At 31.0% G+C, this 18624-nt stretch overlaps 1 protein-coding gene across 1 annotated transcript; it reads right to left on the bottom strand.

The window, feature by feature from the left end:
• Nucleotides 1-10484: 10484 nt before the first annotated feature.
• Nucleotides 10485-17369, bottom strand: M406DRAFT_261134 (uncharacterized protein; the record flags this gene model as incomplete). Its single annotated transcript, XM_040917417.1, has 2 exons — nucleotides 10485-10548; nucleotides 17257-17369. 2 exons carry the CDS (start codon nucleotides 17367-17369, stop codon nucleotides 10485-10487), a joined length of 177 nt encoding a protein of 58 aa, XP_040774446.1.
• Nucleotides 17370-18624: the final 1255 nt, after the last annotated feature.

The following is an 18624-nucleotide window of genomic DNA, read 5'->3' as shown; positions in this document are numbered from 1 at the left end:
GATAGCAACAGCAGAGCAAGGATATATGCTCAGCATAACTACAAGTAGCAACAACTTGAATTGCTTTAATATTGCTAAACAAAGTATTCAGATGCTGGGGGAAGAGCTTAATAACAGTGCTTTTCATCATTCCTTATTATTTATGCTAAATACTATAACCAGGGATATGAATAAGGGATGATACTCTTTTGATTATTAGTATAAATACTTAAATAATACAGAAAACGCTTTTCAAGCAACAGAAAGATCAAGCTAGAACAAGCAGTTCAACAGTTCACTAGAGTTTCCCGTGAACAATGAACTCAAGAAATCTACAGAAAAGTTTCCCTTCAGTATTGAGTGGAATAAAGAAATAATATAGATTGAATATCTTATCTATGAGATAGAATTAGAAAAGCTCTTTACTTGCATCTTCTTGCAGAACATTAAGGCATAAGAAGAGAAGAATTCTCGAGTCAGCTTATTTCACAATCTATACCATGAATTAGCATAAATCTCCTACATCTATCATAGCTGCAGAACACATTTCTTAAACAAGATGCAATATGAATAGTTTCCCATCAGAGAATCAGAACAAATCCTTTAGGTTATTAAAAAACAGAAATTCCGCTTCAGAAAGATTCTTAATAGATAGCATTACAATGCATATATCGAACTACTAAACAACTGCTTCATGCAATACATAAATAAGGAAATAAAATAGTAGCAGTATAAGATAATACTCTGCATAATTCATATTAATAACAAGATTTGCAACTAGTATTAATAGAAGAAAGACTAGGAATAATAATAATATAAGCAAAAGCAAGCTAAAAAGCTTGCTTGAGAAGCAGCGAAGCAAGCTTAGAAGAATAAGCAGTTCTTAATATACTTAAAAGAATAGAATTGCTTGTAAAGAGATTGCAGATAATCAGATCAGAATAGTTTCTATATAAAGCTTTTAGAATAGATTATGCTTATATCAAGTTTAATATATATATTCAAAGATATAAGTATAGCATACTATTGAACAGTAGCGCTCAGAGAAACTTTATATTCCTATATATTATTAATCAAGCATAACTACAATAGAAATGAAAGAGATACTCATACACCTTCAGCACTATAAAAGAACAATCTGTTGCATACAACCAAGAAGTAATCAATAAGAAGACTAATTATCTATCTATTTTAATCCAGAAATATGCAATCCAGATTTCTTTTAATATTACGAATACAGTACAGTATAAGCTGATTATAGAGCTTCCATAGCTTAAGAAGCATAATTCTCGAATCAATTAAACTACTAGCCAGATCTCATGGAAACAAGCTATATCCAGAGAAATAATTACAATTAATAATGCAGGATTGAAGCTAGTGATTGAAGAATACTCAGAAAAAGAAGCTTCATACAACTTCTTATATACCTTCAAACCAGCAGAGCTAGCAGTTCAAGGAGAAGGATCTAGTAATAAGCGAATCCAAACAGTGCTAGAGCGCTAACAGATTAGCAAAACAACAGAAGCAAGATTCTCAGCAAGTTAGTTCGCTCTGAAGCAACAAGGAAAAGCTTTAGAATATGAATTATGAACTCATACAGGAAAAACCTCGAAACCAGGCCCTCGAGCACTCAGTTCAGCTTGGAGCGAATGCTTAAAGCTTTCAAAAACATCGCCAAAAACAACGAACGAAAAGAAGCATGCTCAGCAGTACCTACTGTTCCTTCAGATAGCAGAAACAGTATAGAAATCAGAACCAATACTCGCAAATATACTACGAGAATATTACAAGTTCAAGAAACTATTTCAGAAAGAATTAGTGTTGTGGTGGCCAGGGTGGTAGTCCGTGGGACATGGAGTACAGTGGGTCAAGGGTTCTCATACATATAAAGGATACCACCCACTTTTCAAATTCTTTAGCTATAAGCAACAATGAAGCATCCTTTCTCTTCTTTTCAATTTTGAACCCTTTGGACAGGTCTAAGACAGGTTTTTCACCCTGTTCTTGTGCTTGTGTGGCCTTAGTTTGCTGTTCTCATCTGCACAGGCACGCTTGGGTTGCACGAGCCCTTGCCCATTGCTTCGGCAGCTGTTTGTTCCTTTTTCTTTCGAGGGCGACAGCGCCCTAGTTCTGGTTCATTAGATATAAGATTGTCAGAATACAGCTTATACAACTACAAGATTCTGTTACAAGAAAAGAAACAGCTCAAATTCTTCTCTATTTACAAACTAAACAAGATATAGCTAGAAGCACTTAGGAAGTATCTTGATAAGAACTTTAAGAAAGAATATATATAACTATTGCAATCACTAGCAGAATACCCCATTCTGTTTATACTCAAAAAGAATAGCAAGCTCAGACTATGTATTAATTATAAGCAACTTAATGATATTACAATCAAAAACTGATATTCATTACTACTTATCAAGGAATTACAAGATAAGCTGCAAGAAGTACAATAGTTTACAGTTTTAGATCTAAAAGAAGCTTATAATCTAATTAGAGTAAAGAAAGAAGAAGAATAGAAAACTGCTTTCAGAATACGCTACAAATACTACAAATATTTAGTTATGCTTTTTAGTTTAACGAACGCTCCAGCTTTATTTCAAGAAATAATCAATTACATTCTATACAAGCATCTAAATCAGTTCATCATTGCCTATCTCAATAACATTCTTATCTACTCTCAAACACTTGAAGAATACAAGAAATATGTGGAAATAGTATTGCAAATGCTTTAAGATGCAAAATTCCTTGTAAAACCTGCAAAGAATCACTTTTACATATAAAAGATCAACTATCTCGAATTCACAATCAAGCTAGGATGCATTAAGCTACAAAAAAACAAGATAGAAGCTGTTAGAAATTAGCCAGTTCCTAGAAACATTAGAGATATTAAATCTTTCCTCGGATATATCAACTTCTACAAGCAGTTTATTAAGAACTACAGCTGAATTGTATATCTTCTTACAAATCTTACCAAAAAAGAATAGCTTTTCAAATAAACTTCCAAAGCACAAGAAGCTTTTGATAAGATCATTAAATACATCATCTCAGAGCTAGTTCTATATAAAGCAAATCTCTACAAACTTTTTGAAGTTGAAACCAATGCATCAGAATATGCACTCAGAGAATAACTTAGCTAGCGAGATGATCAAGAACATCTAAGAATTATAAGCAACTTCTCAAAGAAATTAAATAGCTCGGAAATCAACTATAGAATCCCTAATCAGAAACTCATAGCAATAGTAAAAGCTTTCAAGAAGTAGCAATACTATCTTATTAGCATATAATACTCGATTATAGTTCATTCGGATTATAAGAATCTAATTATATTCATAATAATTAAGATTTTGAACAAGCAACAAATCAGATAAGCAGAATTCTTCTTACAGTTCGATTTCAAGATTATATACTGCAAAAGCTCGGAGAATGAATAAGCAGATGCTCTCAGTAGAAGATCAGACTATTGAAATACAGATTCCTTGGATATACAGAACATCTTTATTCAGAATGAATCAGAAAATCTCATTAATATATATAGAGAACTAAATGCTGCTCTCAGAATTGAATTTTCAGAAAGAGATTTAGAATTAATAACTCCAAATAAACAAAACAATTATATCAAGAATATATACAATGTACTAGCATATAGATACTAGAGAATTAAAGTAATCTATAAATGCATTAAGAAATACTAAAATCCATCAGATCTTAGGAAAAGAATTAAGAATATTCTATAATAATATAATAGCTGCAAGAAAAACAAAGCAGAAAGATACAAGCTTTACAAACTACTGCACTCCTTACTAGTATCTACAACTGTTTAGCAATCTATCAATCTAAACTTCATTATCAAGCTATCTCTCTTATAAGAACTCTTAATTAAGATGCAATATAATAGCATTCTAGTAATAGTTTGCAAACTGAGCAAGTATGCTTATTTTCTCCTCTATAAGGAAAGCAGTATAGCAGAGAAGCTTGCATATACATTCCTCAGAACAATTATTGCTAATTACAGCATGCTAGAGAAAGTAATCTCCAATAGAGATAGAAAGTTTAACTTGAAGTTTTGAACTTCGCTTATAAAACAGCTCGGAATATACTATAGAATATTCATAGCATTTCACTTATAAACAGATAAACAAACAGAAAGAATAAATCAAGTTGTTAAATAGTATCTACAATACTATATTAATCAGAAACAGAATAACTGAATTAATCTATTATCTCTTGCATAGTTTGCTTATAATAATGCAAATATAAGCATAATAAAGAAATCATTATTCTTTATATTCTATAGATATAATCTAACAGCTTATTACAAAGCATTACCAGAAGCAGATGCAGAAGCTGCAGATAAAAGAATTAAGAAGATTAAGAAAGTTCAAAAGAAACTCCAATTAGAACTATAATTCGTTCAGAAATGAATAATATAATATGCAAACTCCAAGAGGATTGAAAAACCAATCCTACAGAAGGAAGATAAGATCTATCTACTTCGAAAAAATATCAAAACAACTAGATCTAGCAATAAACTTGATTATAAGAAGTTAGAACTATTCAAAATCTTGCAATAGATTTCTCTAGTTAATTACGAGTTAGTATTATCTTATGAGATAAGAATATACCTAGTTTTCCACATTTCACTGCTGGAATCAGCAGTACAGGAAATACTAATAAACAATATAGCAGAAGTGGAAAACAATGAATCAGAGTATGAAATAAAGAAGATTCTCAAGCATAGAAGCATAGATAATACAAGGGAATATCTCGTTAAATGGAAAGATTACTTAGCAAGCGAAAATTTATAAGAATTATAAAAAAAAACGTTAAGAATGCTTAAGAAAGAGTAGCTGAGTATTGAAAAAGAAAGGAAACCAGTACCTAAGACAATTGCTCTGCTCCGAACCAAGATCCAGAAGCTTCGGGAATCTCATTCTCCAGAAAGCTTAACCAATTTACTACAGAACCTTCCAAATCCAAGAAACTCCAATCAATAATTTCAAGATATCCCTGAAACATCAGACGAGTCTCCTCTTTACAAAGACTGCAATTCTCCTTATCAGCAAACCTCTTCAAGGAATTAAAGCTATAATAAATCATTTCTGCAGTATGCTTTTTCAATAGCTTTCGCTGTTTCTGTGTATGATCAAGATGGGCCTGCAATGCTAGCAAGGTTTGTAGAGCAGCAGCGTTTGCTGATTCTGCTTCAGCCTTCTCGCTCAAAATCTTACGCTTTTTATGAATCAAATGTCTTGCTAAAGAAGAAAATTAGTAATCATAAAGAATACTAAGGAATGAAGAAACTAACTAGCAGAAGCTGAGAAATGATTAATATTACAGCTTTGATTTAGAGAAATACATTTCTTACAATAAGAAGAGTTTTTAGCGAAACAATAGAAAGCTTCTATCTTTCAACAATGAGCACAAGCAGGTATTTCGATACTGAAAGCAGAAATAAGCTTAGCAAGATGATAATGCTCTTGAGTTTTTACTGAACAACTAGAATGTAATTTGTTAATTCTGTTTAATATCTTAATTAGAAAAGCATAATCATATATGCAAATAATTTGCTAGAATACTTACGAAAGATTATTAGAGATAATAATCGATAGAAGAAAGATAATATTATAATCTATCCAACATGCAGATTACTAGCTAGAATACTCGGAACAATTGTTTAGAAAGATAGGAAAGAATTCAACATTTTAAGAACTAAGGCTTATATAAGTAAGAATTAGAGTTATAGAATTAGAATGGATCAGTAGCTGATCTATAGTAATCCGGATCAGTTGAATTACTCAGATAATCCAAGGAATTCAACAATCAATACTACCAACAGAACTGAAGAGCTGGATATATAAGAACACGTTTATTCCCATTAGATAGATCTCGTATATAGCTCTTCAGTTGTTAATCTAAGTATTCAGTTTCATATACTGAGTAGCTTCAAAGGCAGTGAATACTTGCATTGCTTATTAGGACTTGTACGGTTCCGTATTCAAGGACTTGATACTTTGATACCGCTCTTGTTAGCATAAACTCCCTTTGTGTACTTAGGAATCTTCGGATTGCTGCAGTGCTCATTACACAGTATTATATATACTGATTTCATAGAACTTAATACAGCTAATAAGCAGTATAGCAAAAGAAATAGTATTACTTGCTATAACTGCAATAAATAAGAATATATATTATACAACTGCTATTAATTCCGAAAGAACAAATAGCAACTAGTTCAGAAAGAATGCTAAGTAAATATTGCTTAGCAACAGAAATCCAATTAATTAAGCAAAAACATTCTCTTGAAGCAAATATTGAACTCTATTAATTATAGAAATCTTAGCTAGATATTCTGCTATAATAATAACTGCTTAATACATCTCTCGAATAAGAAAAGCTTAGAATAGTTTCCTTAGAAACCTAAGCGCTACAGGTAGATAGCAATAGAAAGATAAGAATATATGCCTAGCACAACTATGAGCAGCAGCAACTCGAATTGTTTCAATATTACTGAATAAATCATTTAAGCGCTGAAAGAAGAACTTAGTAATAATACTTTTTATCATTCTTTATTATCTATGCTAAGCATTATAATTAGAGATATGAATAAGAGATGATATTCTCTTAGCTATTAATGCAAATACTTAGATAATACCGAAGATATTTCTCAGATAATAAAAGAATTAAGCTAAAATAAATAATCTAGCAATTTACTAGAGCTTTGCATAAATAATGAACTCAACAGCTTTATAGAAGTTCGGAAAGGAAGATTTCTCTTCAGTATTGAATAGAACAAGGAAACAATATGAATTGAATATCTCATTTATGAAATAGAACTAAAAGAGCTTTTTATTTACATTTCCTTGCAAAATATTAAAGCATAACAAGATGAGAACTCTTGAATTAATTCACTTTATAATCTATATTATAAGCTGGTATAGATCTTCTGTGCTTATTATAGCTGCAGAATGCATTTCTCAGAAAAGATATAGCATAAATAGTTTTCTATCAGAGAACTGAAATAAATTCTTCAAGCTATTAAGAAATAGAAACTTTGCTTCAGAAAAGTTCTCAACAAGTAATATAACAATGCATACATTGAGCTATCAGATAACTGCCTCAGATAGTATGTAAACAAGAAAATAGAGTAGTAGCAATATAGAATAATGCTTTATACAATTCATATTAATAACAAGATCTGCAACTAGTATTAATAGAAGAAAGATTAAGAATAATAATGATATGAGCAAAAGCAAGCTAAAAAGCTTGCTCAAGAAGCAGCAAAGCAAGCTTAGACGAAGAATAAGCAGCTCTTAATAACTTCAAAAGGCTAGGATTGCTTGTAAAGGAACTGCAGATAATCAAACTAAAATAATTCTTATATAAAGCTTTTAAAGCAAACTATGCTTATATCAAGCTCAACATATATATTCAAGAATACAAATATAGCGTACTATTGAATAGCAGCGCTTAGAGAAACTTTATATTCCTATATATTATTAATTAGGTATAACTATAATGGAAATGAAAGAAGCAATCATATACTCTCAGTACTATAAAAGAATAATCTGTTGCATACAATCAAGGAGTAATCGATAAGAAAACTAATCATCTATCTATCTTAATCCAAGAATATATAATCAGAGTTTTCTTTGATATCATGAATATAGTGAATCAGAACTAGGGCGCCGTCGCCTTCGAAAGAAAAAGGAACAAACAGTGTTGTGGTGGCCAGGGTGGTAGTCCGTGGGACATGGAGTACAGTGGGTTAAGGGTCCTCATACATATAAAGGATACCACTCACTTTTCAAATTCTTTAGCTATAGAAAACAAAAAAGCATCCTTTCTCTTCTTTTCAATTTTGAACCCTTTGGACAAATCTAAGACAGGTTTTTCACCCTGTTCTTGCACCCGTATAGCCTTAGTTTGCTGTTCTCATCTGTACAGATATGCTTGGGTTGCATAAGCCCTTGCCCATTGCTTCGGCAGCTGTTTATCCCTTTTTCTTTCGAGAGCAACGGCGCCCTAGTTCTGGTTCAACAGCTGCTGAAGCAATGGGCAAGAGCTTGTGCAACCCAAGCGTGCCTGTACAGATGAGAATAGCAAACTAAGGCTATACAGACGCAAGAACAGAATGAAAAATCTGTCTTAAACCTATTCAAAGAGTTCAAAATTGAAAAGAAGAGAAAGAATATCTTCTTGTTTTTTATAGCTAAAGAATTTGAAAAGTAAGTAGTATTCTTTATATGTATAAGGATTCTTAACTTACTATACTCCATGTTTCACGAACTACTACTCTAGCTACTATAACAGTTCTTCCTCAGCAACTTTCTTTCAAAGTTACAACAAGTTCAATAATATACTAAATCTGATCAGAGAGAAATAAAGTAAAGAAATAAAGAATTCATTGCAAATTGCTAAAGAAAATACTGCAAACCAAATTATTCTTTCAATTCAACTCTTATATTTTTTTCTATTACTTAAGCTATTATTTAAATTAATATAGAAGTATTAGTATTTATTTTTAGTTTATTTATAATATAAGTATAATCTGAATAGATTCTAATGCTAATCTCTTCTTTATTTCCATCTGCTTTCAAACTCTGCTTGAGCAGTAGTAGCAGCAGCAGTTCTCTCCTGATTCTGCATTCTTACTCAATAAATCCTTTTGCAGTCTGCTTTATATATATTTATCTTAATAGCATAATCGAATCCTATTCAGTTTAGAGAACTTATTGAGAGCTTAATAGAGTTAAAGCTATGAAGCTTATTTTATAAAGATATACGAAGTTTCTAAGATCTATTAGAAAAATTGAAAAGCATAATATTGCTACTTCTCAGTTTCTAATACAATAAAGCTTTAGTAGTATATTCAGGCTTAGCTATTTGCTGCATTAACAGATTGATTATTAGTTCTAAATTAATAAGCATTTCTTGAAATGAAGAAAAGTAAGAATTAATAAAAGTTCTGAATAGAAATCAACTTAACTCTAAGCTAATACTATATTCTCTTAATAAATGCAAGATTGAGCTAGCTAAAGCTATACTCTTTCGGAACTATTATCTTAATAGAACTAAGCTGAATGCTCTACTTGCTTTGAAATTCTTTAGAGCAAAAGCTGATATATTTCTTTTCATTCTATCGAGATTGCTTTCAATAAATAGTTTAAGCAAGTTTGCAACTCTTCTTATAAAGAAGATAATATTTAACTTATAGATTATATTCAGTATTCTATTAGCTTTTATTTATATAGCTTTGTATTCTTGAAATAAGATACTTCTTCTTAATAATTAATTAGAATATTGTATATAATTATTATATTTCAGCTTATAAAAGAAAGCTTAGCAGTGCAAGCTTATTATAGCTATTTCTATACTTCATTTTTTCACATTTTATATAATTTCTCTATAATTAAGATAGAAAGCTTGCTTCTAATCTGAATAGCTACTAGATGATTAGTAGAAATTAGTAGATTTTAGAATTTAAAAGCGAAATAGTTCGATTGTATAGAGCAGAGCTGTATTCGAATTATTATCTAGCAGTATAATTGGAATATTCTTGAAATTCCAATCCTAATTAGCTCTAATACTTCTGAGCTAATTATTCAGATAATGCTTGCTTATATAAGCTAGTGTTGTGGTGGCCAGGGTGGTAGTCCGTGAGACATGGAGTACAGTGGGTCAAGGGTCCTCATACATATAAAGGATACCACCCACTTTTCAAATTCTTTAGCTATAAGCAACAAAAAAAAAAAGCATCCTTTCTCTTTCTTTCAATTTTGAACCCTTTGGATAGGTCTAAAACAGGTTTTTCACCCTGTTCTTGCGCCCGTGTAGCCTTAGTTTGCTGTCCTCATCTATACAGGCACGCTTGGGTTGCATGAGCCCTTGCTCATTGCTTCGGCAGCTGTTTGTTCCTTTTTCTTTCGAGGGCGACGGCGCCCTAGTTCTGATTCAATACTAGCAGATAATATAGCAGAAGTAGAGAATAATAAATTAGAATATGAAGTAGAAAAGATTCTTAAATATAAAAGCATAAATAGTATAAGGAAATATCTTATCAAGTGAAATGATTATCTAGCAAGCGAAAATTTATAGGAATTATAGAAAAATATTGAAAATGCTTAGAAAAGAGTAGCTGAATATTGAAAAAGAAAGGAAACTAGTATCTAGAATAATCGCTCCATCCCAAACTAAAACCTAGGGATTTCAGAAATCTTACTCTTCAGAAAATCTGATTAATTTATTACTAAATTCTCTATATCTACAGAATTCCAATTGAAACTCTCAAAGAAAGAATCTTCAGCAATCACAGCTAACTTCTCAAGTATAGCTTTCTGCATAGCAATAGCAGCATAGCAATATTCCTCTTTAGCTTTCTTAGCTTCAATATAATCCAGCTTCTTTATATTATTGATGCTGCAGCAAACAGCGTATATTATCTTTTTGAATTATATCCTTTTCTGCTTGTACAGCTGAAGAACCTTTTCCTTAGCAGTCTACAGCTCATTCTCCAGCTCTTGATACTGAATAGCGATCTTGCGCAGCTCCAAAGAACTAACGCTCTGTACATTGCATCAGGAACGGTTGAGTTGAATTGTTATAACTCATCCAACATGCACTTTATAAAACAAGTCACGAGTAACAAGGACCAGATATCATGATTCAACATCGAACAACCAACAAGGATTACGTAATCTAGAGTTAGAGTTACAGGTTACAACCAATCAGAAAGAGACTGAAGCAGTTGATAATCAGTCTTCACAGTCCAAGCAATAAACTATAACAATCAACCACCAACTCTTACAGTTCATACTAAGGAGTTGAATATATAAGAACACATTCATTATCATTAGATAGATTCAGTATATAGCTCTTCAGTTATTAATCTAAGTATTCAGTCTTCTATACTGAGTAGCTTCAAAAGCAATGAATACTTGCATTGCTTATTAGAACTTGTATAGTTTCATATTCAAGAACTTAATACTTTAATACTGCTCTTATTAGCATAAACCTCTCGTATACTTAGGAATCTTCGGATTACTGCAGTGCTTATTACATTTTGATAACTCTTGTTCAAGAACAGTTCAGTATTACCTCTTGAGCAATACGGAATACGATAGCTCCTTCAGGAATCTCTTCGTTCTCGCATGCCCCTACTTAGGAAGAACTGGTTAACTAGGTATACCAGCTTATCCAGCGAATTCAGAATCTGCATGAACAACAGCAGGCTTAAAGCGCTACTATTGCTAATTAATAGATCTAGCTAGCTTAATAAGCTTAGCAGATGCAATCTATTTCTGCAATTATTAGTAGCGCTGGAAAAGCATATAAGATGAATAAGCTTGCTATATATAATAGCAATCAAAAGATACTGCATAAGTTCCTTATTTACTATAGAGCATACTTTTTGTACTATGCAACTCAGTTTATTATAGAATTCGAGAAGATTATTCTTGTAGAGACTTATCTTGAAAAAGATGCTTTTATCTAATACAAACCTTTTCTATACAATTACTTGGAGTATTAGAGCAACTCTAATACGCATATCTAGAGTATTAAGAATATATTCGATTTCTTTGAAAGCTTTAAGAAAGCTTTCAAAGAAATCTTCAGTAATTCTAACGAAGAATATACTACAGCTTAATAACTTATAGATCTCAAACAAACCAAGTTAGCTTCTGCTTATACAATTAAATTCAAACAATTCTTAGCAAAGCTTTTATAAAAAGATAAGAATCTTATGAAATACTACTATAAGAAACTTAAGAATGATATTAAGAATGAAATCTTCAAATAAGATTAGCTAGAGAACTTTGCAATATTCTTCAATCAAGCAATCTGCATTAATAACTGTTTATACGAACAATAAGTAGAGAAATCTAAGAAAGAAAGAAGCTAGACTTGAAGATTTCCAGCTAATATAAGCAAGAAGCTTCAAAACAAGAATAACAATTAATATAGCAGCATAGCACAGAGCAGCACTATACATGCTAGTCTCATAGAGCTTAATGCTGCTAGCAGATAATATAACAAGAAGAGCAGTATTACTTGCTACAACTACAATAAATAAGAATATATAGCATATAATTGCTATCAATCTCGGAAAAACAAATAGCAATCAGTTTAAAAAGAATGCTAGATAAACATTGCTTAGCAATAGAAGCTTAATCAACTAAGCAAAAACATTTCTCTAGAGCAAGTATCGAACTCTATTAATTATGAAAGTCTTAGCTAAATATTCTGCTATAATAATAATTGCTTAATATACTTCTTAAGTAAGAAAAGCTTAGAATAGTTCTCTCAGAAATCTAAGCATTATAAGCAGATAGTAATAGCTGAGCAAGGAAATATGCTCAGCACAACTATGAGCAGCAGCAACTCGGACTGCTCTAGCATCAGAGAATAAAGCATTCAGGCATTAAAGGAAAGCTTTAGCAACAGCACTTTTCAGCACTCCTTATTACTCATAACAGTTACTATAACTAGAGAGATGAATAAGGGATAATACTCTCTTGATTACTGATATAAACACAAGAATGCCTCTCAGGCAGCAAAAGAATTAAATCAGAATAAGCAATTCAATAGTTCACTAGAATTTCTCGTAAACAATAAACTTAAGAAGCTTACAGAAAGATTTCCTTTCAGCATTAAATAGAATAAGAAAATAACATAAATTAAATATCTTATCTATAGAATAAAGCTAAAGAAGCTCTTCATCTGCATTTCCTTGCAAAACATTAAAGCATAAGAAGATAAGAATTCTTAAATCAGCTTACTTTACAACCTATACTACGAACTAGCTTGGATCTCCTGCATCTATTATAGCTGCAGAATGCATTTCTCGAACAAGATGCAATACGAATAATTCTCTATTAGAGAATCAGAACAAATTCTTTAAGCTGTTGAAGAACAGGAACTTCGCTTTAGAGAGATTCTTAATAAATAGCATTATAATGTATATATCGAACTACTAGATAACTGCTTTATGTAATATATAAACAAGAAAATAAAATAGTAGCAATGCAAAACAATACTCTGTACGATTTATATTAATAATAAGGTTTGCAACTAGTATTAATAGAAGAAAGATTAGAAATAATAATAATATAAGCAAAAGCAAGCTAAGAAGCTTGCTTAAGAAGCAGTGAAGCAAGCTTAGAAGAATAAGCAGTTCTTAATAAACTTAAAAGAATAGAATTGCTTATAAAGAGATTGCAGATGATTAGACTGAAATAGTTCCTATATAGAGCTTTCAAAGCAGACTATGCTTATATTAAGCTTAATATATACATTCAAGGATGCAAGTACAGCATATTATTGAATAGTAATACTTAGAGAAATTTCATATTCTTATATATTATTAATCAAACATAACTACAATAAAAATAGAAGAAGTAATCATATATTCTCAGTATTATGAAAGAATAATCTGTTGCATACAACTAAGGAATAATTAATAAGAAGACTAATTATCTATCTATCTTAATCCAAGAATATGTAATCAGAGTTTCCTTTGATATTACGAATACAGCATAGCATAAGCTAATTATGAAACTTCCATAGCTCAAAGAGCACAATCCTCGAATCAATTAGACTATTAGCTAGATCTTATAAGAACAAGCTGTATTCAGAGAGATAGTTATAATCAACAGCACAGGATTAAAGCTAGTGATTGAAGAATATTCAGAAAAAGAAGCTTTATATAACTTCCTATATATTTCCAAATCAGCAGAGCTGGCAGTTCAAGAGGAAGAATCTAGTAATAAGCGAATTCAAATAGTATTAGAATGCTAATAGGTTAGTAAAATAACGAAAGCAAAGCTCTTAGCAAGTTGGTTCGCTTCAGAGCAACAAGAAAAAGCTTCAGAAAGTGAATAGTAGATCTATACAGAAAAAACCTCGAAACTAAGCTCTTGAGCGCTCAGTTCAGCTCGGAGCGAATGCTTAAAGCTCTCAAAAACATCACCAAAAACAGCGAACGAAAAGAAGCACGCTCAACAGTACCTACTGTTTCTCCAGATAGCAGAAACAGCATATAAATCAGAACTAATACTTGCAAGCATACTATGAGAATATTATAAGTTTAAGAAACTATTTCAGGAAAAATTGAATACAGAATTGCTAGAATACAGCTTATACAATCATGAAATCCTGCTATAAAAAGAAAAGCAGCTCAAATTCTTCCCTATTTATAAACTAAACAAGATATAGTTAGAAGTACTTAAGAAATATCTTAATAAGAATCTCAAGAAAGAATATATATAACTATTGCAATTATCAGCAGAATATTCTATTCTGTTCATATTTAAGAAGAATAGCAAGCTTAGATTATGCATTGATTATAAGCAACTTAATGATATTACAATCAAAAACCAATATCTGTTATTACTTATTAAGAAACTATAAGATAGATTGCAAGAAGTATAGTAATTTACAGTACTAGATCTGAAAGAAGCTTATAACCTGATTAGAGTAAAGAAAGAAGAAGAATAGAAAACCGCTTTCAGAATGCGCTATAAATATTACAAATATCTAATCATGCTTTTCAGTTTAACGAATGCCCCAGCTTTATTCCAGGAAATAATCAATCATATTCTATATAAGCATCTGAACTAGTTCATTATTGCATATCTCAATAATATTCTTATTTACTCTCGAATACTGGAAGAATATAAGAAATATGTGAAAACAGTATTGCAAATGCTTCAGAATGCGAAGCTTCTTGTAGAACTTGCAAAGAATTACTTTCATATACAAAAAGTTAACTATTTCGGATTTACAATCAAGCTAGAATGTATTAAGCTATAGAAAGATAAGATAAAAGCTATTAGAAATTAGCTAATTTTCAGAAATATTAGAAATATTAAATCTTTCCTCGAATATATTAACTTCTATAAATAGTTCATCAAGAATTATAGCTAAATCGCGCATTTTCTTATAAATCTTATCAAAAGGAATCAATTCTTCGAATAAACCTTCAAAGTACAAGAAGTTTTTGATAAGATTATCAAGTATATTATCTTAAAGCTAGTTCTGTATAAAGCAGATTCCTACAAATTCTTTAAAATTAAGATCAATGCATTAGAATATGCATTCGAAGAATAACTTGATTAGCAAGACAACTAAGAACATCTAAGGATTGTAAGCAACTTCTTAAAGAAATTAAATAGCTTAGAAATCAACTATGGAATCCCTGACTAGAAACTTATAGCAGTAGTAAAAGCTTTCAAAGAATAGCAATACTATCTTATTAATATATAGCATTTAATTATAATTCATTCAAATTATAAGAATCTAATTATATTCATAACAATTAAGATCTTAAACAAGCAATAAATCAGATAAGCAGAGTTTCTCTTACAATTCAATTTCAGAATTATATACTGCAAGAGCTCAGAAAACAAACAAGCAAACGCTCTCAGCAGAAAATCAGATTATCGAAATGCAGATTCCTCAGATATATAGAACATCTTCGTTCAAAACGAATCAGGAAATCTTATTAATGCATATAGAGAACTGAATGCTATCTTCAGAATTGAACTCTTAGAGAAGAATCCAGAATTGATAATTCCAGATGAATAAGATAATTATATCAAGAATATATATAATATACTAGTATATAAATATTAGAGAATTAGAGCAACTTATAAATATATCAAAAAATACTGAAATTTATTAAGCTTTAGAAAAAGAATTGAAAATATCTTATAATAATGCAATAGCTATAAGAAGAATAAAGCAGAAAGATACAAACCTTATAAACTACTGTATCTCTTACTAATACTTACAACTATTTAGCAATTCATTAGTTTAAACTTTATTATTAAGCTACTTCTCTTATAAGAACTCTTAATTAAAATATAATATAATAGTATTCTAATAATAGTTTGCAAACTAAGCAAGTATGCTTACTTTCTTCTTTATAAGAAAAGCAGTATAGCAGAGAAACTTGTATATACATTTCTCAGAATAATTATTGCTAATTACAGCATATTAGAAGAAGTAATCTCTAATAGAAATAGAAAGTTCAATTCAAAGTTTTAAACTTTGCTTATAAAATAGCTTAAAATATATTATAGAATATCTATAATATTTCATCTGCAGATAAATAAATAAATAGAAAGAATAAATCAGATTATTAAATAGTATTTTCAATACTATATCAATTAGAAACAGAATAACTAGATTAATTTATTACTTCTTATATAGTTTGCTTATAATAATGCAGATATAAGCATAATAAAGAAATTACTATTCTTTATATTCTATAAATACAATCCAATAGCTTATTACAAAATACTGCTAGAAGCAGATGCAGAAGCTATAAATAAAAGAATTAAGAAGATTAAAAAAGTTTAGAAAGAATTTCAATCAGAACTACAATTTATTCAGAAATGAATAGCACAATATGCAAACTCCAAAAGAATTGAGGGATTAATCCTATAGAAGAGAGATAAGATCTACTTACTCCGAAAAAATATTAAAACAACTAGATCTAGCAACAAACTTAATTACAAAAAATTAGAATTATTTAAGATCTTATAATAGATTTTCCTAATTAATTACAAACTAATATTATTTTATAGAATAAGAATATATCTGGTTTTCTATATCTTATTGCTAGAATCAGCAGTATAGAAAATATTAGAGAATGATACAGCAGAAGTAGAAAACAATGAATTAGAATATAAGATGAAGAAAATTCTTAAGCACAGAAGCACAGATAATACAAGAGAATATCTTATCAAATGGAAAGATTACTTAGCAAGCGAAAATTCATAAGAACTACAGAAAAATGTTAAAAATGCTCAGAAAAAGATAGCTGAATATTGGAAAAAAAGAGAAACCAGCACTTAGAACAATTGCTCCGCTCCAGACTGAGACTCGGAACAAGCCTCTTGAACACCAGAAGGATCTTCATTATCTTCAATACTATCCACATCGCTTAAAAAGAAATAATCCAACATACTACCAGGAGACTAGGAGAGCTCTTCTGAAACCAAAGCAGAAAACTTCTCAGGAAGGGGACTAACAGGAACACAGGCCTGCTGCTCCCTCGCCAGCTCCTCTGCTTTCATACGATCAAGCTCCTCAATCGTATCCAGATCACAACGAACAGCGCGTGCTATTTTCTCAGCTTACAGCTTGCGCTGTTTCCGCAGCCAGCGCACCTTGACTATAGCACGCTCTAGCTCCTCCTCTGCATTATCAAGAGCAGCTTCAGCAGCGGAATGCTAAGCTACAATCTTTTCTACCTGTAACAGCAACAATCTGTACATATTACAATTCCCATGCTTGTACTTAATATACTCCGTACAGCGTAATGAATCTTCCTCAGAAGCAAGGCAGCAAGCTTTGCGATCGCTGCAGAAGAAATACATCAGTATTTCAATACAACGAGAAAGAGCAATAAGCCAGAGAGAGGTAAACTATTCCATCTTTTTGTAGCGAGTTTTATCGATTCTGCTCATTATCCGAATTAGAAAGATAAGATCATGCACAGAAGATTTGCTAAAATACTTACAAAAGATTATTGGGAACAACAACTGATAGAAGAGAGATGATGTTATAATCCATTCAATATGCACTTCACAAAACAGATCACGAGTAACAAGAATCAGATATTATAATTCAACATCGGATAACCAACAAGAATTACATAATCTAGGATTAGGATTACAGATTACAACCAATCAGAAAGAAACTGGAGCAATCAACAATCAGTCCTCACAGTCCAAGCAGTAGACTGTAACAATCAACCACCAACCCTTACAGTCCATACTAAGGAGTTGGATATATAAGAATATATTCATTACCATTAGATAGATCCAGTATATAGCTCTTCAGTTATCAATCTAAGTATTCAATCTTCTATACTGAATAGCCCCAAAGGCAGTGAATACTTGCATCGCTTATCAGAACTTGTATGGTTCCGTATTCAAGAACTTAATACTTTGATACCGCTCTTGTTAGCATAAACCTCTCGTGTACTTAGGAATCTTCGGATTACTGCAGTGCTCATTACATGAATACATTCAGCGCAACGAGAAGAAACAAGAGAAGAAACTTAACAGAAAGGAATGCTCTAATCCTTACAAAACGAATAGGAAGGCATAGTAAAAGAATTTTAAAGAATGGCGGAAAGAAGACTTTTACATTCCTCAGTTTTTCGAGAACGAGACTTGGAAGTACAAGATTTGTTGATTCTGTTCGATATCTCAATTAGGAAGGCAAGATTATGCATACAAAAGATTTGCCAGAATACTTACAGAAGATCGTTGAGGATAACAACTGATAGAAGAAAGATGATATTATAATCCATCCAACATGCAGATCACGAAAACAGATCACAAGCAAGCAAGGATCAGATATTATGACTCAACATCAGATAACTAATAAGGATTATATAACTCAGGGTTAGGGATATAGTAGGGATGGATTACTGGATTATTAGGTGATTCAGTGAGCTCAGATTACCTGGATCAGTAGTGAGCCAAGGTAAGCCACACTGAAGAGCTGAATATATAATCACACATTCATTACCATTAGATAGATTCAGTATATAGCTCTTCAGTTATCAATCTAAGTATCAGTCTAAGTATCAGATTACTCTCCAACTCTGATAGCCCCAAAAGC

This window comes from Cryphonectria parasitica, assembly GCF_011745365.1.
Source record: "Cryphonectria parasitica EP155 unplaced genomic scaffold M406scaffold_6, whole genome shotgun sequence".
Lineage (NCBI taxonomy): Eukaryota > Fungi > Ascomycota > Sordariomycetes > Diaporthales > Cryphonectriaceae > Cryphonectria > Cryphonectria parasitica.
Note: the sequence above shows the minus strand (reverse complement) of the source record. Positions and strands in the feature narration are given on the sequence as shown.